The following is a 26,351-nucleotide window of genomic DNA, read 5'->3' as shown; positions in this document are numbered from 1 at the left end:
TATATCGGGTTGCATTATATCAGGGTAGAGGTGTATTTCAATGTGTAGCATTAGCTTCACCTACTAAAATATGTTATGTACTACCCTTTTATTCTATTAAAAGAGTTTATGCATATGTTTTAGCTCTCCTAACACCAATTAAATTTTATTATCCACTAAGATATCATGAAGCAGCCCAAAAGAATAGGAAAAAACATTAAAACAGCTAACCAACATAGCAAATCTCAACATTCTACCAAGAGCCCCATCCTCTCAACACCTCCTCCCCTCTAAATGCATGCATTTTCGTTGTATATTCTGTTACACTAATGGTACTTCCATTAACAGCTAGACTAATTTGTTTGAGAGAGGAATATGTTGGGGGTACAATTAAAAGTAACTAAATATAAAGGTCCTAAAACACAAGCACCTCAAAAATTGTAACAGGAAAGTCACGGACAAGATTTGGTAAGAATTATAAATATAACGCTTTGGACTTTTAGTAACAAAAATCCCCTGACAAATCCATGTTTGTAGAAGACTGCTAGTGCCTCATTATATACTTTGACCCCAGACATTCCTCTCACAATCAAGTGAAAAAAGACCAATCACTCTGAAAATTAAGCATGTGCATGAAGATGTAATATTTTTTAAATTCACATTATTCATTCTACTATTCATGTAGCTTCTGTATGAACTATCTTACAGAAAGTTACTCACCCCTCTCTTCCTTACTACAAATTCTCTGATTTAGGAGTGAGGTTGTTTTTTCTTCCTTGGAAACTCTTTACTTTCTATGGACTATGTAGAGGAAAAAGCCCTAAAAGTCAGAATGCCCATATTGACTCCAACATGATATCCTGGAAACTCAGAAGCTGTATGACTCTAAACCCTTTAATTAGAACACTTGACATAACTGAAGTGTCTTCCATTGGAGCATCTCAAAGAACTGAGGGCTAGTCTACACTGGCAATGCTAAAAATACCAAAACCACACACAACACCTCCACGAGAGGTGTAGCTCCCAGCGCTGGTGCACTGTTTATACTGGCACTTTACAGCGCTGAAACTTGCTGTGCTCAGGGGGGGTGTTTTTTCACACGCCTGAGTGAGGAAGTTGCAGTGCTGTAAATTGCCAGTGTAGACAAGCCCCAATGTTGAAGACACAACTGCCCAGGGAGTAGGTAAGTATTATCCCTATTTTACTGATATCAGAAATCTGTCGCAAAACCAGAAGCAGAACCCAGATCTCCCATTGCCCCACTCCTGTGTCCACCACAAGCCTATCTTTTCTAATGGCCCACTCTTAGCCTCTTCCAGGGGAGTAGCTGAACTGTCAATGGGAACCAGCCCTAATTATGCAGTTTGTTCTGATGTTGCATGTTAGCCTGTGTTGACCCTCTTTTCCCAGGGAACCCTGAAGGGGTGGGGCGAATTGTTTTATCCAGGACCAGAACACCAAATTATTTCAAAAGAGAACAAAGTGGATTTCAAAAACTGCAAAACACACTCAATTCTAAAACATAAGATGCACTCTAATATGGGCATGTCTTGGACACAGTAAGCAATTTGCCTTCAGTCTCTCCCCATATCCCTCCAAATACCCAAAATGTACTACAACTGCATTCATAATACACACCCTGTCATATTATATTGTGTACACATTCTTGGTTGTGCCTAGTACATAGTGCACTTAGTTTGTAGTACAATTTACATTTTGGGACACTGATGTTATTTGTCTAAGACACTTCTTACCAGGAACGTGAAACAGAGATAAATACAATTGTTCTGTTTCTTCCTCAGAAAGGTAGACTGGGAAAGTAGTACATTCCAGTAGAAGGTGACAAGCAGCAGCAAAGGCCTCTCTGCAGTCTTCTTTCATGTCCCCCAAATCAAGCATTACCTGCTCAATGTCCCATTCTTCTTTTCCCTTTTTGCTACCAAGGTCATGGTTTGCAGGGAAGAGAGGCTCCAGACTTTTCTGTTTAAATGGTGATCCTCGAACTGTGAACAAGTCTGAAAGCATTTGTTTAAACTGCGGTACGGTAATTTGCTTTCCTTCCCAGGGGTTCTTTTTCTTGCTAGCATTTTCAGCGACTCTGTAATTATTTTCTTTCTTCTCTCCTCTGCTCATGTTTGCTATTGAAATTCTGCCATTTCCTGGATCTTGTAAATGCACCCCAAAAATGTATTTACTGGCAAACTTATCAACTAACTCTTGGATACAATGCAAAGTCCTCTGAATACTCCCCCCATTTTTCCAAACATCATCCTTTTCAGGAGTCACTCTTGGCAATCTTAAGTGTTGAGAGAGCTCTGGGGATGAGGCACTTAGACCTATGCCACTGTCTTCAGACTTGAGGGGAGCGAAAGCAATGTCATCTTCATCCTGTAGTGCAGGCTTGGTTTCTAAAGTTATATCACCATTTTCTTGTTTCACTGGGCTCTGAAATGGAAGCAGTGAGTGTCTATTTCATTACACTGTATTTTTGGAGTTTCTTTAAATAACTGAAATCACACTTGGGGCAGCAGGGGGAAAAAAAAAAAAAAAAGAGTGTAGGACAGGAATCCCTTCCCTTCTGCCCTGATAACTTGTGCAGTGTCTTTGTGAAAGTGGTATCAATAGACTTGTAAGAGTTATGGTCCTGCTGATGACTGCTGTTTAGCCAATATTCTCTTTTTTGAGGAACATCCTATGGCTTGTGTTATACAGAAGGCCAGATTACATGGTCACAATGGTCCCTTCTGGCCTTGGAATCTATGAATCTCCTGAATTTATGAATAAACCACCTTATCTGGCAATTGTTGGAGCCAAAGAGATATTTATATGGAATAGTTAGATGTGGCTATTGATGAGCTCTGTTGCATTGAAGACAAAACTATACTTGTTTTAAAACTACACCTCACACCTCCTCCTCTCTGAGGCTCTGGGCCATGTTCAGCACTTTCACGATCTAATGTTGTGCAATAGCAGCCCAACAGGAAATTTAAGATGTGATAAAGCGTGGAAGGAAAGGGTTTCCTTGTTATGCCATTGATTATAACGTCAATAAAGCAGCTACTGCCAAGTCTGATTGTTTCTAACTGTTATTTCTATTCTTGTATTATTGCTCATCATTAGCAAACTGTGTAGTTTGTTTTCTACCTGTATCACACATTAATTATTTCCCATGTTCTTGTGAGCTTGTTTAACAATTTGTTGTATTAACATGCATCTTGGAGCAGGCCAGGTAATCGTGATAACAAAAAGGCTGGGCTTGATCTGGCCACTTCAACTCTTTATTTCAAATGCCCCAGGGCATTTTACCAGTACATTGAGTAGCATCCACAGAAGACCGGGCTCTTTTCAGTGGATGGGATGGAGCAGGAAAGGGGGTTGCACCACATCCTAGTTTTAGACAACACTATGCCTTTGCACGGCTTAGGCAACAAGTCAATTAAGGTTGGGGTTGGTGCCCAAAATGAGACCAGCTCAGATACATGGCACAAAGTGGATCAGAGTCTATGAAAGGGGCCTAAATAGGTAAGACTCAAGAAAATATACTGCTGCGATGAGTAACCTAAATTTCAGTTAGAGTAGAAAAGTTAGTAGCATACCGTATTTTAATAATGCAAATTCTTTTATGGAGAGTACAACACTTTTGATTTGTGAATAGTTATTTATAAGCAAACAGGCAACAGGCCTTGCAGCAATACCTACCGAGTTTTTACTTCCGGTCTCATTATCCAAGTAGGCAGGAGGCATTTGTACTTTGCTAAGCACTTTGAAGCAGGTCTTTAAAGCATGAGTGAGTTCTGGTAAACTTAGAGTCTCCACATTCTCCAGAAGAGATTGTACCATGTAACTGAGCATCTGTGGGAGATACTGAGTCTGCACTTCAGAGTAAAGTTCCTAAAATAAGCAGGGATTTAAAGTAGTTAAATGCTAAATAGCTTAGCAGACAGAAATGGATTTTATCATTGTCAAGCTGCCTAATATAAAGTCTAACTTCAGTGAGCATAGATGTGACTAATACATGTGCACATTGAGTTAAGTTACATATAGTTGCTTTAAATAGTGCTACTACTCCACTCAATGCTGAACGTAGAACCAGATCCTAGTGTTGAATGGAATTTGACTATTGATAATAGCCTTGGCAAAACAGTCCAAATAATATATCCACCCAAGCAGCAAAGGGGAAAAAAACCCTGACAATACATGGCACATATATCCTTTAAAATAGGATACAGTTAATGAATTTTTTTTTTTTGGATGGGCAAGTAAAATGAAAAGTAATCACCCACAAGCAAGTGGGCATACAGAACTTTGCAAGTCATGCATGAGTTACCAGTCAATTCTAATTTCTATTTCAGTAAATTACAGTTTTATTATAAGTATCCAGTTATAATTAGAAAATTTCAGTAATTTTCACAAGTTCATTATTCGTATGTAAGTCATCTAATCAATATATTGATTTTCCAGGGAGTTCTGGTGTTCCGAGACTGAGTTTATATATTTGTCAGATAACATACAAAGATATTTGTCTATTAGCTGAGAAGCCCCAAACCATTCTTATTAGGAGGATATGTTGCATACCATGCTGATAGTAAACCCCCCATTAACACCTCAGTCCTATACACGCTGAGAAGACTAGGAACAAAGTTCTACTCTTGGTTTACATGGCATTAAGTGGTGTTGAATGGAACTCCTCACACGAGTAAGAGTGGGCAGGATTTGGCTCAAAGGATTGTGTATTTATTCATCAGTTTTCTTTTCAAATGAATATGTAGTTCCTCCATTAAAAAAAAAAATGTATCCACCAAAATAAAAGCAATACTTCTGTGTAACTGAAACTTATCTGATAAAAGGGAAAGAAAATGAGAGTTAGGACTCTGAATGATTAACTTTAGGTCAAACTTGTCTTACCAAAGGAATCACATCAAGAAGGAACAACAGTAGTGTGCAGAGCTCTGAGATTGTAGGAGGAGTGCTGACATTCTCAGTAGGGTATCTTGTCTGCATGGATTTATTCCTGGCATTGAAAGAGAGTGTGGTTTATTTATTTATTTAAAAAAACCTAAACCTAAATGTACTTTATATTGGCATCCATGCTAACTACACAAGCCAAGAAGGCCGATTTGTATCCACTATCAACTTGGCTGTTTAAGTCAAGTTCTTATCAACATTTTATTGTGATCACAAAGTTGTGTACAGTTTAGCATCCTATCATATAGTAGTTAAGAGAAGTACAACGCCACATTGTATTATCTTGATCAAAATAAGCACCAGTTTCTTCTCTTCTTTAAGGTTCATATTAGATACTTAGCAACATTACCCGTTAGTCTAATTCCTCTCTGCTGTGCTGAGGAAACCCCCAACTATTAGTAGCCTAGCATATAAAGGGATATTTTCTGGGAATTTCATCTTCTGAAGACAAAAAGTTATAAAACTCGCATCGACAAGAGCAGAGTAAAGGAAGAGTGCTATTATCCCATTCCAATAAATACTGGCTCATTTCAAGCACTACTTATGGTGCTTAAATACTATGCTGACTGACAGGACACCTCCTTTCAACTACCTAATTAGGTTTAGAATGAAAACACACTCATACTTAATTGCACACTTTGGAGGAAGCACTTTTCCATTAAAATTTTGATTACAGTTAAATAGGTGTACCTATTCTAAAAACAAAAGTTTGGCCACCTTGTATGCCTCTTAAACAATATTAATTTCATTTCTACATAGCATGTGAGAAGACACTAGGCCAGATTCTTCTGTAGGGGAGTTGCTGTATGCTGTATTTTATGTACATTAGCTGAAAAAACAAAGTGGCCAGGAAAGATCATCCTAGTGTAAGTATGATCTTATCCCATGTGATCTCCTTGCTTTCTACTTATGAACATGCAGTTTTTCCTCCAGAAAACAACCATGTTGCTTTTTGGAAAGAGTGACCAAACCATGGCAGTTTATTTTGTATTTAGAAACAGCTGCCTCAGATTTAACTACTTGTATTAGATGAAAGAAGAACAGGAGGACTTGTGGCACCTTAGAGACTAACAAATTTATTAGAGCATAAGCTTTCGTGGACTATAGCCCACTTCTTCGGATGCATATAGAATGTTCCATTCTATATGCATCCGAAGAAGTGGGCTATAGTCCACGAAAGCTTATGCTCTAATAAATTTGTTAGTCTCTAAGGTGCCACAAGTCCTCCTGTTCTTCTTTTTGCGGATACAGACTAACACGGCTGCTACTCTGAAACCTTGTATTAGATGGTGAGTACAGTATCTAACCATGCATCTCTCTGCCCCTTTGGTTAGGATCATGGCACTGGCATTTCAATCTTTCATTGACACTACTCGGTTGTCCTAGCTATGTAATTCCTAATTTATTTTTTCATTAATGCCAGACAGCATAACTACCTGAAGCAGTCCTCAAAACATCTGGTCATATAATCCCATAGAAAATCTGTACTTAGGGATGTGATCAACAAGTTGACTGTTTTAACAATTTCTGAGGCACTTCTATTCTCTTTGATCGCACTGTAAGAAGAACAAAAATGATTAGTGAAGACTAAACAACAAGTATACACATTTTTGTATTTGAACTATTCTTAGAAAGTTGGCCTGAAGAAAAGACATGAAGTTCCTTAATTCAAAAATCAAAAACAACCATTTTGGAATAGCTAAATTTTGCAAGTGTTTCTGAAGACACGAGAAATCTTTAACCTTTAATTTGATTTTGGGTATGTCTACACTACCCACCGGATCTGCGGGTAGTGATCGATCTATTAGGGATCGATTTATCACATGTAGTGTAGACGCGATAAATCGATCCCCGATCGCTCTCCCATCAACTGCTGAACTCCAGCTCAGCGAGAGGTGGAAGCAAAGTCGATGGGGGAGGTGCGGCAGTCGACCCCGCGCCGCAAGGACGTAAGTCGAACTAAGATACGTCGACTTCAGCTACGCTATTCTTGTAGCTGAAATTGCATATCTTAGGTCGATCCACCCCCTAGGGTAGACCAGGCCTTTGTGAACTAAAAAGTTGAGCTCTGTCAACACATTTATGTAATAAATCTGATATTAGAAAGACAAGGTGGGTGTATGTATTTATGTATGCAACACTGCATATATAAATGTGATGTTATCAGCCAAGAATCTAAATCAATGATCTCAAATCCTCTTGGCTGGAAGAGAACAACCCTGTGATGCTAAAGGAGAACTCAAGGTAGGAAATATAAAGGAAAATAAAAAACAGATTGGAAAAAAAAAAAATCAATGATTTTCTTTTTTTTACATCAAAAAGACACTGTTAGAACTTATGGTATTAACAAACAGGTAACATTTACCCAATGTGATTATTGAATACACCTCTACCTCGATATAATGCTGTCCTCGGGAACCAAAAAAATCTTACCGCGTTATATAAACCGTGTTATATCGAACTTGCTTTGATCCACCGGAGTGCGCAGCCTCACCCCCCCGGAGCACTGCTTTACTGCATTGTATCCGAATTAGTGTTATATCGGGTCGCATTGTATCGGGGTAGAGGTGTAGTTTACTTTAGTAAGCTTTCTTATAAAAGATACCATTTTCAACTAATAGTTGAAATTGTAACAGTATACCTTGTAAGTACATTGCCACTTTGACTGTAGCTAAGTTTAAGATCAGAACCCAGGGCATCCTTGCAATAAGAATAAAAGGCTCGAATCACTTCAAGGAACAAATCCCCAACAACTTGTGGCCCTGCAATCAAAGGAAAAATAAATCCAGTAGTTACCCCAAACTGATTACAGAACTAATCAATTACAAGCTTTTAGTCTAAAACTGAACTTCTGATTATAAAGAAAATGTACTATGGGAAGTATGGGGATGAGACAATTTTCTATGACATTTTAAACTACTATCCAGATTCCGCTTGTGAGATCAAAAATTTGCGTATTAAATAACTTTGTTTTGCACACCTTAATAGAATGTGAGATTGCCAGAATTTTACAATTTTTTGGGAAGCTGCTTGAAAAGTTGGGCTGTCTATTCCATATTTCACTTCAAAAGATCACAAGGTAGCTGCTTAATGAATGCCTGCATTGTTTTTAAATCACTTCAGACATTTATATAAATGTGTGCTAATGACATTTAATATACAGCGTGCATGTCTCAACTGTCAATTGTACAGTTAAATTCCAGGGGGTCCCCAATGCAAGTTTAATATGCTGGCATTACAACGAAGTCTTCAACTCCATACATGGAAATTTGAACAGTTGGTAGGATCACACAGGTTAACACATGGAGAAGAGAAAAAAAGCCTATCAAGGAAAAAAGGATCAGAAATACACTAAGGAAGGCCTGATTTTCAGAACGGCTGGCAACTGTAGTTCCCATTGACTTTAACTGGAATTGTGGGTGCTCTGCGTTTTCGAAAAGCAAGTCCATAGTGCTAACAGCACATCTGAGGCCCAGCCATGAAACTCAAGAAGCTGCATAGGACTAATACTTCATGCTTATGTGATGCATGGCTAGAAAGGGTTAAACATCCTGTAAAATAAATAACCCTCAAAAGACACGTGGGCAGATAATGTTTGAGTTTTTATGTATTTACATATATATTAATAGGGTCAACAATGTAATCAAGAGTCCCTGTCTATGTTGTATTCTGTTAATTCAGAGATCAAAAGAACATCCTGGCATTTAAATGAATTGTAAACACAGGATCTCTCTGTATTTATTTCTCATCTAAGAATGGTGGAGGAACAAGCAAATTGCCTTATGTTAATCTGTATGGCTAAGTACCGGTGATGGACCTCCTTCAAAGTCATGCTAATTACCTTTTGTTCCCAGAGGAATTCCAACTTGTCAAAAAGGACATGAAATTGTATAAAAGATCCTTGGGTCCTGATCCTGTTCATCTCAAATCTGCTTAGGCTTCATCAGGGGAAGTTTGAGTCGCAAGACTGAGGTCCCAGTTATGCTGGAACACGCTGAATATGATATTTGGACATTGGTGTCGAACCTATGGACTATTTCTGAAAGAACTCTTTGCAACTACAAAGCTCACCATCTCTGCTATGAATCTGCACCTCAATGAATTGAATTCATGTCTGTATGTATATTGATCTTTTAACCACACTCTCTCTAGTTTTTTAATAAATTTTAGTTTAGTTAATAAGAATTGGCTGTAGTGTGTATTTGGGCAAGATCTGGAATATTCAATAACCTGGGAGGTAATGTGTCCGATCCTTTGGGATTGGTAAAACCTTTTCTTTTATATGATGAAATAAGATTTTCAGAAATCATCATATTTGACTTAGGTACCTGGATGGAGGCCTGAGGCTGGATCACTTTAAGGGAACTGTGTTGTTTGGATTTCTGAGTAACCAGTAAGGTAATAAAGCAACTGTTTTATGCTGGTTTGGTAAATCAAAGTACTGGAATATCCACCAGCTTTTTGGGGATTGTCTACCTCGTTCTTTGCAAGAAAGCACCCTTTAAAAAGAAATCTACCTGTGTTACAATGTGTCTAAAAGAAAGTCACGCCTGGACAAGAAAAGCAAGCATCCTGTTACATAAAACTGAGCATCTGAAGGAATGTTACATTCACTCAAGAAGTTTGCTTCCTTTGTAGACAAATGAACATTGAACTGAGCGCCTTGAACAAAATCTGTACAAAATTTTTTTCACTTGGTAAAGGACAGTACACGTTCATCCTATTTTTTCAGATAAATGCTGTCTGATGTATTGATGAATTTGTAAAGAACAAAGGGGCAAATGCATTGAGAGAGGCAAACAAAGATATTTTCCTCTCCACCATCCATGAAATAGGAGAATCCTCAGACAAATACTAAAAAATTTAAGCCGCTGTCAGCTAAATATTTATAAGCTCATAATGTGAATTATTCATTCATGGTATCATCTATACAGATACTGTGATAAAATCTTCATAAGCAGGGTTACCATGCCCAGTTTCCTGCACAGCATTAAAAAACATCATTTTCTACAGGAGATGGTTTATAGGCATGAGATTCCTTCAGCGAGAAAACAAACTTCTTAAGCAACAAGTTGCCAAAGAGTACACAAGTTTCAAATAACCACAAGTTACTCATAAGCATCTTGTGTCTGTCATATGTTCAAGTACAGTAAATACTTCTCTGAGTAGGTTTTACAAAATATTGGTATACAGCAAATCAGGTATGTAATCTTGGCACCTGCATAGTGTAGGAGGATGTGCTGGCCCTTTAAGGGTGAGGCACTGCCAGTTTGCATAATAGGACTGTGGATCTCTTGAGCACATGACAGACTGAGGACGTGACTACCGCGGGAAACAGGATATGCAGATCAGTCAAGGGAGACTCAGGAGGAGCAAGATGGGCCTAGGGAGGCGGCTTGCCAGGAACGGCCAAAGGTTGGGAAAGACACTGTACAGAAAGAGGAGAGAGTTGCCCAAGAAACTAAGCTAAATGAGATAAGGAAGGTGACCAGGGAGGGGTAAGAACTTGTTGTTTTCCTAACAGCCAGGGGGAGGTACGCAGCCTGGGAAAGGGGCTGTGATCAGAAGCAGGCAAAGACCAAAGAGAAAGTCAGATCAGCGACAGGATTGTAGAAAGTAGCCCCCGGGTGGGGAGTTGAGCAGAATATTGAGACGGAAATGGATGGCTGCTCTGCAATATAGGACCCAAGGGCTGGAACCTGAGGTAGAGGAGGGACTGCACCATTTGGAGGTGATTAACAGAAAGCCTTCTATACATCATGTCATCACTATAGTACAGCAGTTCTTAGCAGTCTGTGTCAGTAGTGATATTTAATATTACCTATTTCAGGTTTGTCAAGGAGACTAATTAGGATACGGAAAGGTTTCAGATATGCATGATCTTCTAAGGCAGACTCTGAGAACTTCTGATGCAATATTTCAATCAAAGCCTGTTAAAAGAAAACACCAAAATGTGACAACTACTAAGGAGAGATACTGTCATTTTATTAATAATTTTAGGTCTGGATTCTTGCACTAGGTGCCAAACTTCGATTACTGAAACAGAATAGGGGGGATAATAAATTAATTCAGATAATCAAGGAAATTTTCAGTTTATTTGATACATACGCAAGAAAGTTTTGGATAAACAGGATTTGTTTTTAGTAATTCAGGTAGGCTAGCGTAGATGGAACTGGCAGTTTTCATTAGATTCCATTTACATTGCATGCCCATAAAATGGAACAAAACAGCACAGCATGCGTTCAGACTTCCTGTCAAATGAATACAAAATAATGATCTCCTCCCATTTGTTATAGTTCAGGAAGAGAAGCCATGAAGGACATACAGAGAACAAGATGAACAGCAGTTTGTTCTGAGGTTTAACAAAATAAATACCAACCTCAACTAAAAGATCTTTGGAATATTTTCCAAAAAAATAGAGGGAATGATCTTCAAAAGCTGCAGAATCTGGAGCAAAAGTACCGCCTTTAATATCAGAGCCTACAAATTAAATAAAAACATCATGAGTACAGAAAATACTGATGTAACATACATACCATAAAACAAGCAATAGAAGCAATTATATTCATTTTAACCGGAATTTGTCCAAGATGTAGTTTATGCTCCAGTCCAGGCTGAATGCCTTCAAAAAATGTGCGCTTACGTGGAGGCCAACCACCAAGTAACTTGTGTCTCATCTGCAGCTTGGGCCTCTTTTTAGGGCCTCTACTACAGGCTATGACTGAATCATGCAGATTTTTCTGCATAACATCTAAAATATTTTCCTTTCCATCCACACAGCTAAAACTCTTGTGCAGGTTCTCATGACTATTACTACGACATTCTTCTCTTTGGCCTGGACAAATGCAATCTTGCCGCCCTTGGATTCAAGTAGAAAGTTGCTGCAAAGATCATTTTCCCTGCTGGTTGTTTTGACCACATGACTTCTCTTTGCATCCCTTCACTGGGCTCCCTCTTCTCTAGCATATCAAACATAAGCCACTTGTCCTCACTTTCAAGGCCCTTCATGGGCTATCCCCACCCTACCCATCATCTCTCATTCACTACTGAGCTGTCAACTCCTGCCTCCAATTAGTCTGTGATGCCAGACTCCATTGCCCATTTGTTAAAATTTCCAAACAAGCGCCTTTGTGCCTTCTCCCACATTCCCGTGATACTCAGGAGGAAGTCCCCATAAACATTTGCAAAACTGTCTTACTCACATCCTTTAAAAAAAAACCCTTAAAACGCTCCTTTTCTGTGATACCTACACAAAAAACTTGATAATGGCTGTAATACTGGAGTATTGAGATCAATGCCTATTATGACCAATATCGTCTCATTGTTTCCTGGTTCTCCCGCCCTCTCTCTGGGCTTGACTACACTGGCAATTTACAGCGCTGCAACTTTCTCGCTCAGGGGTGTGAAAAAACACTCCCCAGCGCAGCAAGTTTCAGCACTGTAAAGCACCAGTGTAGACAGTGCACCAGCGCTGGTAGCTACACCCCTTGTGGAGTTGTTTTTTATAGAGTGCTGGGAGAGTGCTCTCCCTGCGCTGCACCACGACCACACGAGGCATGTTAAAGCGCAGCCGCAGCAGCGCTTTAGCATTGCCAGTGTAGACTAGCCCCCTGTCTATATCCATCTGTTGTCTCTTGCCTTATACTTAGATTGTAAGCTGCTTGGAGCGGGCACCATCTTTTAGCTCTGTCTTTGTACAGCGCTTAGCACAATGGGATCCTGGTAATATATGTATCACCATCATCAACAGCTAATCAAATCCCTCCCAATCCTTGAAATGGTGTCGGCCTGAAGCATCCTTTTGGAAGTGAAAGATAGAGATAGATAGATCCCTTCAGAGCCGATCAAAGTCACCGCCTCCTCCCTCCCCACAGAGATTAAGCAACTGGATAGAATTCTGATCTCCTGGAGCCAATGGGAGTATTGCTACTGACTGCACGAGGGCCAAGATTTCATCATGCTATTTTCTGTGCCTCTTCTAAAACCTTGACACCCTTGTGAGTTATTACTGAAGCTTTAGATCCAACATCAGTTCTCTTCAGGACAGAGCACTGCACTAGCAATAAGAACATAAGAACAGCCATACTGGGTCAGACCAAAGGTCCATCTAGCCAGGTATCTGTCTTCCAACAGTGGCCAATTCCAGGTGCCCCAAAGGGGAAGAACAGAACAAGAAATCAAGTTATCCATCTAATGTTGCCCATTCCCAGCTTCTGGCAAACAGAGGCTAGGGACACCATTCCTGCCCATCCTGGATAATAGCCATTGATGGACCTCTCCTCCATGAATTTATCTAGTTCTTTTTTGAACCCTGTTATTGTCTTGGCCTTCACAACATCGTCTGGCATGGAGTTCCACAGGTTGACTGTGCATTGTGTGAAGAAATACTTCCTTTTGTTTGTTTTAAACCGGCTGCCTATTAATTTCATTTGGTGACCTCTAGTTCTTGTGTTATGAGGAGTAAATAGTACTTCCGTATTTACTTTCTCCACACCAGTTATGATTTAACAGACCTCTATCATACCCTCCCTTAGTCATCTCTTTTCCAACATGAAAAGTCCCTATTTTATTAATCTGTCTTCATATGGAGAGAAGAGACAACCAAGCCAGCCTGGTATTAAGGAGTCTTATAAATGGAAGACTAACTTGGTAATTATTGTTATCAGTTTGTTACTGAAACTATGTTATCACCGTTGTAATTTTAATTGGGATAAGATTTTATTCCGATTCACTACTCTAAAGCAACCCTTTTTTCTACTTGACAACAGCTCACATACTACAGTTTAAGAATTGCATCTGTACAGAATTGTTGTAGATACTCAAATGCTATGGTATGTAAATCGAGATTCACGGATTACAAAGAACAATCATTTCTGCTTCAAATTCAGGCATGTTTGCTCTCTGACTAAAGTTATCTCCCAAACTTGTTATAGACATACCGAGACTGAATTGTGATGAGGGATATCAAGTATTTGTTAGAGACTTTAAGATTTAAGAAGGCAGAATTTATTTATCAACGGAAACAATATTGGCTTAATAGAATTCTCAATTGCAAAAAAGAGTTGTCATTTATGAACAGAATGAAGAGACTTCTATTATTTATCTCTGGAAAAGTATATTCAAATGTAGTGGACAAAGTACAAATTAGATATTTAAACTTAATGTCACCACATATTGCACAGTACCTAGCAACCACGCATATAATCTTCTATTTAGTGACATGTCTCTCCTCAAGAGTGTTTGTGTAGCTGCTGAGAGAATATGGACTACATCAGACCTGAGCAGTGGAATAGTACTTTCATTGTAGTCCTAGACAAAGAATAAAGACAACTTAGCTGTAGGTGAACTGTAAAATTCACAATTAATTAATTTCTAATGGCTACCAGTATCAGATACAATACTGACAAAGATATGTTATTAGATCTAGCCTACTAAAGGAGAACAGGGACAAACCAACAACCTGCAATTTAAAATCTCAGTAGAAATTGATCCACTGAAGTCTTCCTTTAAAATTGCGTGGTCATTTTCAAAATTTTTATTGTATAACCACAATTAAGACATCAAGCCTAATTAAGAATTAACCAATTTTGTTACTCACTAACAAATTAAATTAGCTGACATCTTCAACACTAGGATGATGCTAGGAGACAAATTAGCAAAAAGTAATAAGGGAAAAATCTATTTAATGAGGCACAAAGTATTTGATTTTGCAAATACTGTGTAAATATTTTAATTTAGTCCAGACAACCCCAACCACTTAAGAACTCTTAGCTGGGAAAAATAAAAATCCAGTTCATTTCCTATACATAGTTGCTCAGGCTTGAGCTCTTCACATTTTATGTTAGCAACCCCTAAGTGTGTGTTTAAGAACACCAGTGGTGTCTCAGGCCTAATGGATGGTAACCACTATGTGGGACTTTGGGGAAACAAAGTGGATGCCTGACCCTGCTGAAGTCCACAGCCAGAGGTGAAAATAAGCCGGTACAGCACGGTATGGCGTACAGGCAAGAGCCAGTACACCGTGCTGGACCGCACCAGCTTCCGCGGCGCGGATTTAAAGGGCTCGGGGCGGGGAGCTCCGAGCCCTTTAAATCCCGGCCCCAGCCCGGCAGCCAGGCTCGGGCAGGGATTCAAAAGTCCCGGAGCTCCCAGCCGCAACGGGGAGCCCAGAGCCCTTTAAATCCCGCCCCAGCTCGGCACCCGGGCTGGGGCAGGGATTTAAAGGGCTCAGAGTTCCCTGCCGAAGCGGGAAGCCCCAAGCCCTTTAAATCCCGGCCCCGGAGGGATTTAAAGAGCCCTTTAATTTGCCCCTGAGCCCTGGGGGCACCCAGCCACCTCTGCAGCTGAGAGCCCCAGGTTGATTTAAAGGCCCTGGGGCTCCCAGCCACAGCCGGTGCCCCAGGGCCTTTAAATCTTGAGAGGCCCCGCCCCCCTCAGGACTCCAGCAGTACCGGTAAGTCCTGTACGTTACTTTCACCCCATCCACAGCCAAACTAGTGACTGCAAATGGTGCAGGATTAGACCCGAAGGGTATGTCTACATGGGGAAGGGAAGAAAGGGAATTAAAAACAAAAAACAACACCCTCCCCCACCCCCCCACAAGCCTGCAGCAGCAAGTCTCAGAGCCCTGGTCTACAGATTTGTGCTTGTGAACCTCATGCTATGGCACCAAAAATAATCACGTAGATATTCCAGACTGGGCTGGAGCTCAGGGTCAAACCCACTCCCCACCCCAGGCTTCCGAACCCAAAGACCAACCCAAGCAGAAATGTCTATGTGGCTATTTTTATGGCCACAGTGTAAAGTTCCATGAGGTCAAGTCTGTAGAACTGAGCTCTGAGACTTGCTTCTGCAGGGTTGTTTTGTCATATAGACATATCCTTAGAAAGAGAAAATAACTGGTGTGTATTCACAGGAATATCTAGATTATGTAGGACCCTACAAGAATCTTCCCTCAGTAAGATCTTATCCTTCCGCCAATAAAATGTAATCATAATGACATTCAAATAATGCTCTTACCAAAGATGTATAAAATGGAAAAAAGAAGAGAAGCACTTCCAAAGTGTTTCTTTGCACAAGAACATTTGAATCCAATACTGATACACGCAAAGATTTTACCTGTAATTTGAGAAAGAAACATACCACCATTTTATTTATAGTTATAATCGTTACCTAAGTTATGAATATTGCTGACAGCTATTAAATATTGTAATTATTTATTTTATCTTCTAATAGGAATACCAACATCTGTACCTTTACTTGGTGTGACGTTATATGATTAAAATGTGACCATGTATATCAGTGTTACTACCACTGTTATACAATTGCAACAAATCTTGTGAAAAGTATGTCATGTAAAGTGTCAATGGAAAAGTTGTGATTTGCTGAATAGGATTATCCTGTTTGTATGCATTTATCTTTTTTATACCTGAAGTTATGAGTATTGACTATATACCTTTATTTCAAATGTGTTTGCTCCTGTGATAACTAAAGCAGTTTACATCTAGTCTAGCTAGCAGTGTGACTGGACCATTCGAGTTGATCAACGAACACAATGGGCCATGGAAGAAGTTTATCCCCGCAGGATGGGCCTTCCGGAGGACATTTTAGCCAGAATATGGGTAATGACTCCTGGTATGACTCATCACAGCATGCAACGGCATGTGACTTGCTCATGTGACTTTGGACTCCATCTTGTTCCTGTACTTTTCCACAAATTAGGGTTTGTCTAGACTACCACTTTTGTTGGTAAAACTTTTGTCAGTCAGGGGTGTAAAAAAAGCACCCCCCTGACTGACGTTTCCGTGGCAAAAGTGCTGGTGTGGCCAGTGCTATGTCGGCAGGAGAGGCTCTCCTGACAACATAGCTAATGCCACTCGTTGCGGGTGGTTTAATTATGCCGGCAGGAGAGCTCTCTCCTGTCGGCCAAGAGCGACTACACAGGAGACCTTACAGCGGCACAGGTGTACTGCTACAGCTATGCCGCTGTAAGGTCCGTAGTGTAGACATAGCATAAGACAGAGTTTTCCCTCCACATGGGAAAAAATATAAAAGGCCCTGGAACATCTCCATTTTGCCTCTTTCCTGCTCTGATCTCTGGACTACGGACTTACGCTAAAAGGAGCATTCTAATCAACGGACTGAGGACCTTCCAATCTTTTGGATGTTACCAGAGATGATGTAAACCAGCATTTCATTTCATCACTGCTTCAAACCCAATCCAAGAACTTTGCAATGCATGAATGTATTTGATTCCTTTGACCATTTGAACTCTCTCCTCTTTCTTTTCTCTCATAAATAAACCTTTAGATATTAGATACTAAAGGATTGACAACAGTATGATTATTGGGTAATTTCTCAGCTGTTTGTCCTGCATCTGGCATCTTCAGCTGTGACCCACTGAGGCACGGCAGCACTTGGAAAGCATCGAAAACTACATATTTAAAGAGAATTTTCTTTCCACAAATAGGAGAACATAAAAATGATTCAGCTTTATATTGTTTCCATATATAATTATTAGCATTTCCACATATCTGGGTAGGCCACAATTTTGAATATCTGATGCCTGCCAATGCATCTTGAGATGACACATCCTGTCTGATGATTAGTTACAGTTATTCCAGTATTTCTGGTAAAACGATAGGTAATTTAAAACCTATGAAACATTTTTCAATTTCCAGAAAGGAAATTAAATACAAGACAATAGATACTGGAGTTCTCCTGTAGGTTTACTGCTGTTTGGTTTAGTTGTATGTTATTTTAAATAATGTCAAAAGGTGCACAGTGTTAAAGTTAAAAAAAAACAAGAACATCTTAAACACTGTGTCTGACATACAATGACAGAGAGTTTGACATTCCATTCCTAAAGGCAAAATGGAGTAAGCAAAGATGGGCATGTCAGCTTTATTTTTCATTTCTTGTCAAATACTTAATGCTGTACTTAATATTCCTGTAACCAAAGAAACTGCAGCCCAAGGTGAGTGCAGAAATGCTGGGGTTGTAAAGGAGTTTGGTTAAAAATTATCAAGGACATGCCACCCCTAGGCAGTTCACTCCCCCAATGCACCGCTTCTCTACTCATTTCCTATTTTTCAAATTTTTGTCCTACTTTCTGGAGCCAAGAATTATGAGACTCTCCAATCTTTTTCTCCCAAGCACTTCTGGACAACTGCAATAGGTAGGCAGCTAATATTAGTGGTTGCAGAGGATAGTCTTTTCACTAAGTGTAAGAATGCATTAGATCTCACTCCACCTCTCCTTTTTTGTTTTTTATGGTGTATAACACGGATACTATTTTGAACCGTTTGTGTACAATGCCTAACGCAATAGGGCCTCAATTCTGATTGGAGTCTTTGAGCACTACTGCAATACAACTAAATAACAGGGTTAAATCAGTTTTACTGTAACAAGGCAACACCATCCATTTCTTATTTGCATCACTGACCATGTTTTTTTAAATGACCTATTTGCCATTCTACATATTGGTCAAAGTTTGCAAGAGTTATTTTTCATTATTATCACTTCAGTTGAGATTCTGCACTCATTGAGCAAATTTTGAATTAGACATTTCATTCTCTTACTGATGCGCTTTAAAGAGATTGGGACTTTAATTTGTACGGAGAAGGATACTGTTTTCCAGTTTGTGTCAGCATTATGGCAGTTGAGAATATTCCATTAGCAACATAATGAACTTACTGTGAGCTTATAATCAGTTCCCAGCATGTACTTCTGCTGTTTTCCAGACAACTCTCTGTTGATATGACTCACAACAAACAGAGAAGCAGGAAGTCTTATAGAAGGGCTGACCAGAACACTCCCCCAGATAGCAGCATAGAACACTTCTTGGCCTGTTAGTACAGACAGCTTCACAAGCAAAGCATCTGTTCTGTGTGGGGCGAAAAAAGGTAATAATATTATAAAGATTTACCTTTCCATGTAAAATATAAATGTTAATTCCATTGAACTCTGTCACTGAATTCAAGTGCAATACTTTCAGTTTGTTAATACCGTATAGCTCAGGGTGGGCAAACTACGGCCCGCGGGCTGGATCCGGCCCGTCAGGGCTTTGGATCTGGCCCGCGGGATTGCCCCGTTACCCTTTCCAATATGATTTTGCCATAATAGCAAGTGCTGTAACGAATCTTTTAACATTGTGCGCATTCAATGGAACAATGGTTTGTCTGCCCACTTTGGCAACTTCTCCAGCAACAACCCGTTTTGCATAAATGTCACACAAACTAACTGGACAGTAAATAACGCAGTAGTTTCTGGTAGCTAATTCCTGAACCAGTTGCACTGAAAGAATCTCATGCATACTATAAGGACTTGCACAGAATGATGATGATTTTTAGCTGTGTGTTAAGTCACTTTGTTTCAGTGAAACACGCATGCATTTCAGTGTTTGCTCAGTAGCTCATCTCTGCACTAATGCAATATAAATACTTTAACTTTTCATTGGTTGTTATGAAATTTGTACAGTGTACACTTTAATACAACATATTGGGTGATCAGGTTCAATATCTATAGTAGCTAAATTTAAAGTATTATTTTAAACATCTAAAAACTGTGTGATAATTATGTCGAGGTTAGCCCAAAGGATCATCACACCCCCTTGCCTGAGGAAGAAAAAGGAGTGTGTGAAAGCCTTGACACAGATAGGACAATATCCTGGACAAATATTATAGAATAAAGATAAACTTTACTGAATTAAGTTTAATGCCTTGGGGGTCCATTGTATTAAAAAGGCAATTGTTTATATGTTATTGTGGAATTGTATACCACTTTTCTCAGACACATGACTAATGAAATCTTTGAGAAGTAGTAAAAACGTCAACTTTTGGGACAGTAAGCGTGAAGTAGATTTCCCAGCAAATACTTGAGGTGAGGAGAATGCAAGTGACCCACCTCTGAGTCCATCCTTTTGAAGCTTTGCTTTGACCAGAAATCCATTGTCTGGTTGACAGCCTATTCATGGTCTCAAGGGGGATAAACGAGTGCCTCACAGTCTCATGAGGGTACTTGTTTTGGGCAAAAGGATGTTATGATCTTGAAACCAGAGGAACACCCAATGTGGGATTTTGAAGGACTGCAGGGGCATATGTTGGAGTTGGGATGAGGGATCTCTAGTAAGCTTATTAGCATTTGTGTGGGTTTTTTTTTTATTGTTTAAAATTAGTTCACTCTGTAATGCTTTTACCTTGAGACTAAAACGTTCTTGCTTAGAAAGAGCCGTGTGACACCTTATGTCTGTGGCAATTACACTGTGTATCGTCTCTGAAGAGAAGGCAAAAGAAGCCTGCTTAGGCAGCCTGTCTTTTGTGGAGGATTTCACAGTATAGTCAGGGGACTGTGAAGTGTGACAATCCCTTAGTCAGAAAGAGGGGTGTGGGGGTGTGTGTCTACCCAAGCGAGGCAATGGCTGGGGAGCTGAAAGCCTAAGGGGATGCCCTGCTGGACCATAGAGGGGGAATACAGATGCAGTCGCCCAGAACTGTGTCAAGCTTCTTCCATCTTTAATTTCCAATTGTCTGCAATAATACTGCATGTAGAATGTAAAGCTTGGTTCTACTCTAAAAACCAACCACGTAAAAGAGAAACACCTTTCCTTAAGAAACCTGATTCCAGTGTACATTCAGTTAGCTTTACTTTAATGACCACAAAATTTTCACTCACAAAAATTGCTAATCCTGCACAATCAATGTAGCTATGAGTATGAGCTGCTATTCTAGTTCACACACAGCAGAATTATTAACTGTTCTGATTGCAGAAGATGTATTACTGCTGATGTCCGAGCCAAAAAGAACCTAAATTGACTTTCAGATTCTAGTGTAAGCTTACTGGGCTGGTAGTTGGAAAATAACCCCACACATATTTGTACTCGTAAATTTAGCAGACTGAATTTTAAATAATAAAATGGACACAAATATGGGATCACACGATATCTTTTTGCAAAGTTGCTTTTCACAGTATTGCTGCACTTAATGGTTAAATTTCAGCCACTTTGGGGTAATGTGACAGAATGCTTCCCTGGTTTATGCTCCCTATAGTTTCAGCTTTGTATTTTATTATATTGGAGTGGAAAAATTGCATTTGAAATCAGGAAAAGGAGGGGAAATGACTTGCGTTCTTTTTCCTGTGAAGTCCTGAAAAATGTCCTCATTTGAAATTTGAGAATGCCTGTGCTTGATCTATACTAGTGCTTCCACCATTGCTAGCAATAGTGGAGATACATCAGTGCTAGGCCAACAGCGGGAGATTTTCTGAAAATACTCAATATAGACACAGATTTCAATACAGCTGAAGTAAAATTTACCCAGCTTAATCGCTTCTGCCTTAAAGTGTTTTATTTACCATTCTTACACAACCAAGAAGAGTAAAACTCAAAAACCAAAGGAAAAAAAACTTGTCATTCGGCTTACTTTGTGCTTTTTGCACCACCATGTAAAGTTATAGTGTTTCACTACAAGAAACTTCACTATGATTAGCCATCCCATTTGTGTGTCCCCAGAGAGACACAGCTAAAAGTGAAAGGGAGAGAAAAAATATTAAAAGAAAGAAAGAAAGAAAAATGAGATTATAAAACCACAAAAATTGACAGGGGACCTTGGGGATAAAGTGTAGTGCCTGAAACTACTGTTAATTCTTACTTCAAACCTAGTGAGTTTCAAATAAATAAAATATTTTAAAGACTTTGGTTAGGTCAGATGAGAAGATGACTTTGATTCAAAAGAATTACTGGGGTCAGAATAAAGAAACTGCACCAATACTTCACTGTATACGGCCGATCGCGGCTCCCACTGGCCACGGTTTGCCGCTCCAGGCAGGGCCGGCTCTGGCTTTTTTGCCGCCCCAGGTAAAAAAGCCTCCCGCCGCCCCCTGCCGGGGGGAGGGCGGCGAGCCCGGCCACGGGCCCGCTCTCCCCAGCTGGCCGGAGCGCCGGGGGGGAGGGCGGCGAGCCCGGCCGTGGGCCCGCTCTCCCCAGCCGGCCGGAGCGCCGTCCCCCTCCAGGTGCCGCCCCAAGCACATGCTTGGTAGGCTGGTGCCTGGAGCCGGCCCTGGCTCCAGGTCAATAGGGGCTGCGGGAAGCGGCGCATGCAGGCCGCCGCTTCCTGCCGCCCCCATTGGCCTGGAGTGGCGAACCGTGTCCAGTGAGAGCTGCAATCGGCTGAACCTGCGGACGCAGCGGGTAAACAAACTGGCCCGGCCCAAAGGTTGCCGATCCCTGGTATAAACCAATCTAACAACACACACACACACACACGCTTTAAACTCACTCTTTTGTGCAACAGTTGTAGAAGAGGCAACACTTATACTTATCCATCTGCCTAACAGCCAGTAATTCAGCAATTAAAAGCTAGTTACCAGTCACTAAACAATTGCAGCTTATTCTTGTTCACTCATAACAATAGATGTTAACTGTCCATGTAAATAAAGCTTTTTCTACGCCTTCATGACTTGAGACTGTTTTACAAAGAAACATTACATGAAGCTAAACAAAACATCTTTTGTCAAAACAGACAATTACAACTAAACTCAGTTCCACCATTTCTTGGGAAGGAGAACAGAATGCATCAATCTGGAAAACACATACATACTGTATAGGACAAACATTTAGTCACTGTCTACGTATAGAAAGTATTCAGTGAAATATAATGAACGTTATCTAGGAGCACAATTCCTGCAACAGGTTGTTGCAAAATAGTTTTGTTACAGCTATTACTTGATGGAAGTACAATCATTACATAACCAAAAGCCTAGTGACTAAGTGTGCTGCAACAGGACCTCTTCAACCAGGAATCTAGCATGCATTGCTACAAAATGTGTTGAACTTTGTTGAACCTGACCACACTAGCTGGTCATCATTTTCAATACCGCATTAAGGAGCTTTGGGTGAAAAAGGCATTTTTGATAGTGAGTTTTAGAAGTGGTACATTTACTAGTGCAGCCAGGACCGCAAGGTGATCTTCTGGTATAGAATGCTTGCAATCTAGATATGTACAGAAAATAGGAACTCCCCTTTATCAAAAGATTTAAGGAGTGCAAAAAACACAGGCTTAGTTTAGTCTGTCAAAGATCTCCTCAATACCCCATTACAGATTTGAAAGGTAAGTATTCAGAAATTTTGAAAGGAGAGCTGTGATGCTTTCTAAATATAGTGGACGACTCAATAATTTGCCTCAATGCAACTTTCCCCCCAAAGTTTAACTTTTCAATTTCTGTTTATCCTTGTATTTCTTTTCTCCCTTACCCCTCCCCCACATCCTCTTGCATTCATGCATCTGTCTTTCTTCTGTTCCCTTCCAACTTCTAGTATTTTTCCCTTTCCATCCCATCACTCAGTATCCCTCCATTAGACATCCTCCTTCTGGATTAGGATTTCTAGATATGGGTTCCTTCAAAATAAATAAAAATTCAATAAGTTGGGAAGTGATTGAGTATCGCATTTTATGTTTCTAAAGTAACAAAAGCAATTCCACCTGTCATAAATTTCCGACCCCTCCTCCAATCCAGGCAGCAGTCCAATTATAAAGGCTTGAAGACTTGGCAAGAGGGACTTCTGCAGAGGAAGAAAATATTTCTCATACAAACCGAGGAGAATAGGCCTCACTGACATTGCTGCATTTGCTAGCAGGGGAAACAAGCCAGAGCTTTAAAAAAAAGAAAAAGAAAGATTCAGTCGTTTAAAAAAAATAATCTATTATGAAATTTTAAGTCTGAGTTTTCAAAGAGCAATTTACCTGTAGAGGAATAAGTCTTTGGCAAGCCATTTTGTCCCAATAATTTTAAAGATTATTTCATAGGTCTCTAGTGCTTTTAAATGCACTCCACTAGGTAAAGCTGGATGTAAGCACTGAGATAATCTCTTACTGATAATCAGACGTCTTGGCAAGAGGGAGTACTTCAGGTTACTTTGAAGAGCCTGTACAAACAGTGGGGATGGGGGAGAAGGAAGGAAGGAAGGAACAAAAGGTTATTGTACATGCATAACATCCAACATTAATTTGTCAACACTTTAGCTGAAATAAGGTTTTGTGACAGAAAATTTACTTAGTAAAATTAAATAAGTCATTCAAGAGTTTTCTTCCACAAATGCATAATAATTACATTAACAGAGCAGAGATCATTAGACTTGAAAAATTGGTGTGAAAATTCTTTTCTTTGGAGGATGGAAGACCGAAGTCAAAGATTGAGGGTAAATGGGATAGGAATTGAAGAACAGAAGGAAGAATTTTTCTCAGCATTCATGGGCTGGGAAAGGAGGGAAGAGTTCAGTAGTAACAGAATCTTTCCTTCTTGCACACAACCTGTAAGCTTTTATTTTTTTCATTTCACATATAACGATGGCTGATTTTATCATCTCGTATTGGACAATAAAATTTAAGAAGTGTGGCAATGTTTAAAGAACATGGACTACAACAGTCATTACTATCTCTAGGCCTAAGACTGAAACTACAGTAAAAGTGAAGCGTCTTAGAGCAGCTCCATGTAAACATACTGAAAAACTGATCATCATTTAAAAAACAATTTAGCTGGGAAAAAACACACACAAATGTGACATCTGCTATGTAGAGGACTCATTACAAATCTAAATCCAAGTATTATCTCTTCTATTCATGACATAATAAAACTTTGCATATAAAATTAAGGTAGAACACATTTATGGAGCTCCCCTTCAAATTTTAGAATGTTCATGAAGGATTCCTCTACATAATGTTAGTAATGCCTACAGCAGGAAGGTACGAGGACTGCCTGAATGCTGGACTTTGGTTGGTACACTTTCACAATCTTAACTAAATGGCTCACACCCCCTAAATATATACTTAAATTGTTTACTCTAAAAGTTCTAACTCATCAGGAGAAAGAAAATATCTAGGCTGTAAATACTTTTTTCCTCTTGCTCTGGCTTATTCAAATCAAGACAAATACCATAATATTCTATCAGTTAATTAACAATTAAGTTATTTATTAACTAGTCATGAATGACACTATTCACTATTTAGTAAAATCATGGAACAACTTGAGGTATTGCAAAAATAACATCATATTATATAGTACGTGTTCCTTGCACAAATTTTCTTTCTAATGACTGCAAGTAATCTCCCCTAGCAGAATAGGACACTTAAAAAGCCCTGGGAATAACAAAAGGAAAAATACTCTTGGCATTGTTTTCTCTCTTTTGAAATTTGGACAAAAATGAACTACTAGTCTACATTCTCCTAAATCCACAAGCTATGCTGCCATTCCTCAATCACAGAGCACCTGTGCGAGAGTTTTGCTTAGTGATTGAGCTCTCATAAGAAGGGCTTTTACATTTGAATCATAGCTTCACATGCAGGCCGCTTAATTCACAGCTTCTTAATGAGTAATTCTACACCAAGCATAGAATCATAGAAAGGTATGGTTGGAAGGGACCACAAGAGGTCATCAAGTCCAGACTTCTGTGCTGAGAAGGAGCAAGTAAACCTGGACCATCCCTGACAGGCAGCTGTCTAACCTGTTCTTAAAAACCTCCAACGATGGGGATTCCACAACCTCCCTTGGAAGCCTATTCCAGAGTTTAAACTATCTTTATAGTTAGAAAGTTTTTCCAATATCTAATCTAAAACTCTCCTGATGCACATTAAGCCCATTACTTCTTGTCCTGCCTTCTGTGGACATGGAGAACAATTGACCAGTCCAGATCACAACAGTCCTTAACATATCTGAAGACTTACCAGGTCCCCACTGTGTCTTTTTTTCCTCTCAAGACTAAATATGCCCAGTTTATTTTAAAACTTTTCCTCACAGGCCAGGTTTTCTAAACCTTTTATAATTTTTGTTGCTCTTCTTTGAATTTTCCAATTTGTCCACATCCCTTCTAAAGTGTGGCATCCAGAAGTGGACACAGTACTCCAGCTGAGGCCTCCCCAGTGCTGAGTACAACAGGACAGTTACCTCCCTGTCCCCAATGTTTTATATACGATACCTGTTAATACACCCCAGAATGATAACAGACTTTTCTGCAATTGTGTCACATTGTTGATTCATTCAATTTGTGATTCACTATAATTTCCAGATCCTTTTCAGCAGTACTATAGCCAAGCCAGTTATTCTCCATTTTATAATTGTGCATTTGACTTTTTCCTTCCAAGTGTAGTACTTTACACTTTCTTTACTGAATTTCATCTTAGTGATTTCAGACCAATTCTCCAATTTGCTAAAGTTGTTTTTAGTTCTAATCCTGTCCTTCAAAGAGCTTGCAACCTCTTATCAGCTTGGTGTCATCTGTAAATTTTATAAGTCTATTCTCCACTCTATTATGCATGTAATTAAACAAAAAATACTGCATAGTACCAGACCCAGGACTAACCTCTGTGGGACTCCACTAAATACATCCTCCCAGTTGGACAGCCAGCCATGGATAACTA

General features: G+C 39.6%; 1 protein-coding gene across 9 annotated transcripts in view; it reads right to left on the bottom strand.

Moving 5' to 3' along the window:
* The window catches only part of DOP1B (DOP1 leucine zipper like protein B), a 97,758-nt gene that overhangs the window by 47,586 nt on the left and 23,821 nt on the right, over positions 1-26,351 (bottom strand). For 3 of the 9 annotated variants that reach the window (XM_065590260.1, XM_065590268.1, XM_065590263.1), the window contains exons 3-15: positions 23,682-23,863; positions 23,421-23,591; positions 21,363-21,461; positions 18,640-18,829; positions 15,964-16,062; positions 14,130-14,253; positions 11,324-11,424; positions 10,766-10,874; positions 7,586-7,706; positions 6,381-6,500; positions 4,885-4,990; positions 3,679-3,870; positions 1,734-2,424 (exon numbers count right to left, since the gene is read on the bottom strand). In XM_065590260.1, coding sequence (XP_065446332.1) covers positions 1,734-2,424; positions 3,679-3,870; positions 4,885-4,990; positions 6,381-6,500; positions 7,586-7,706; positions 10,766-10,874; positions 11,324-11,424; positions 14,130-14,253; positions 15,964-16,062; positions 18,640-18,666 — 1,690 coding nt within the window. In that variant the 5' untranslated portion in view covers positions 18,667-18,829; positions 21,363-21,461; positions 23,421-23,591; positions 23,682-23,863. The remainder of the gene's footprint in view (positions 1-1,733; positions 2,425-3,678; positions 3,871-4,884; positions 4,991-6,380; positions 6,501-7,585; positions 7,707-10,765; positions 10,875-11,323; positions 11,425-14,129; positions 14,254-15,963; positions 16,063-18,639; positions 18,830-21,362; positions 21,462-23,420; positions 23,592-23,681; positions 23,864-26,351) is intronic. The other 6 variants (XM_005303320.4, XM_042855813.2, XM_008165221.3 and 3 more) reach the window with 3 other exon arrangements.

This window comes from Chrysemys picta, chromosome 1 (assembly GCF_011386835.1).
Source record: "Chrysemys picta bellii isolate R12L10 chromosome 1, ASM1138683v2, whole genome shotgun sequence".
NCBI classification, from domain to species: Eukaryota; Metazoa; Chordata; order Testudines; family Emydidae; genus Chrysemys; species Chrysemys picta.
This window is presented reverse-complemented; position numbering and strand designations above follow the sequence as displayed.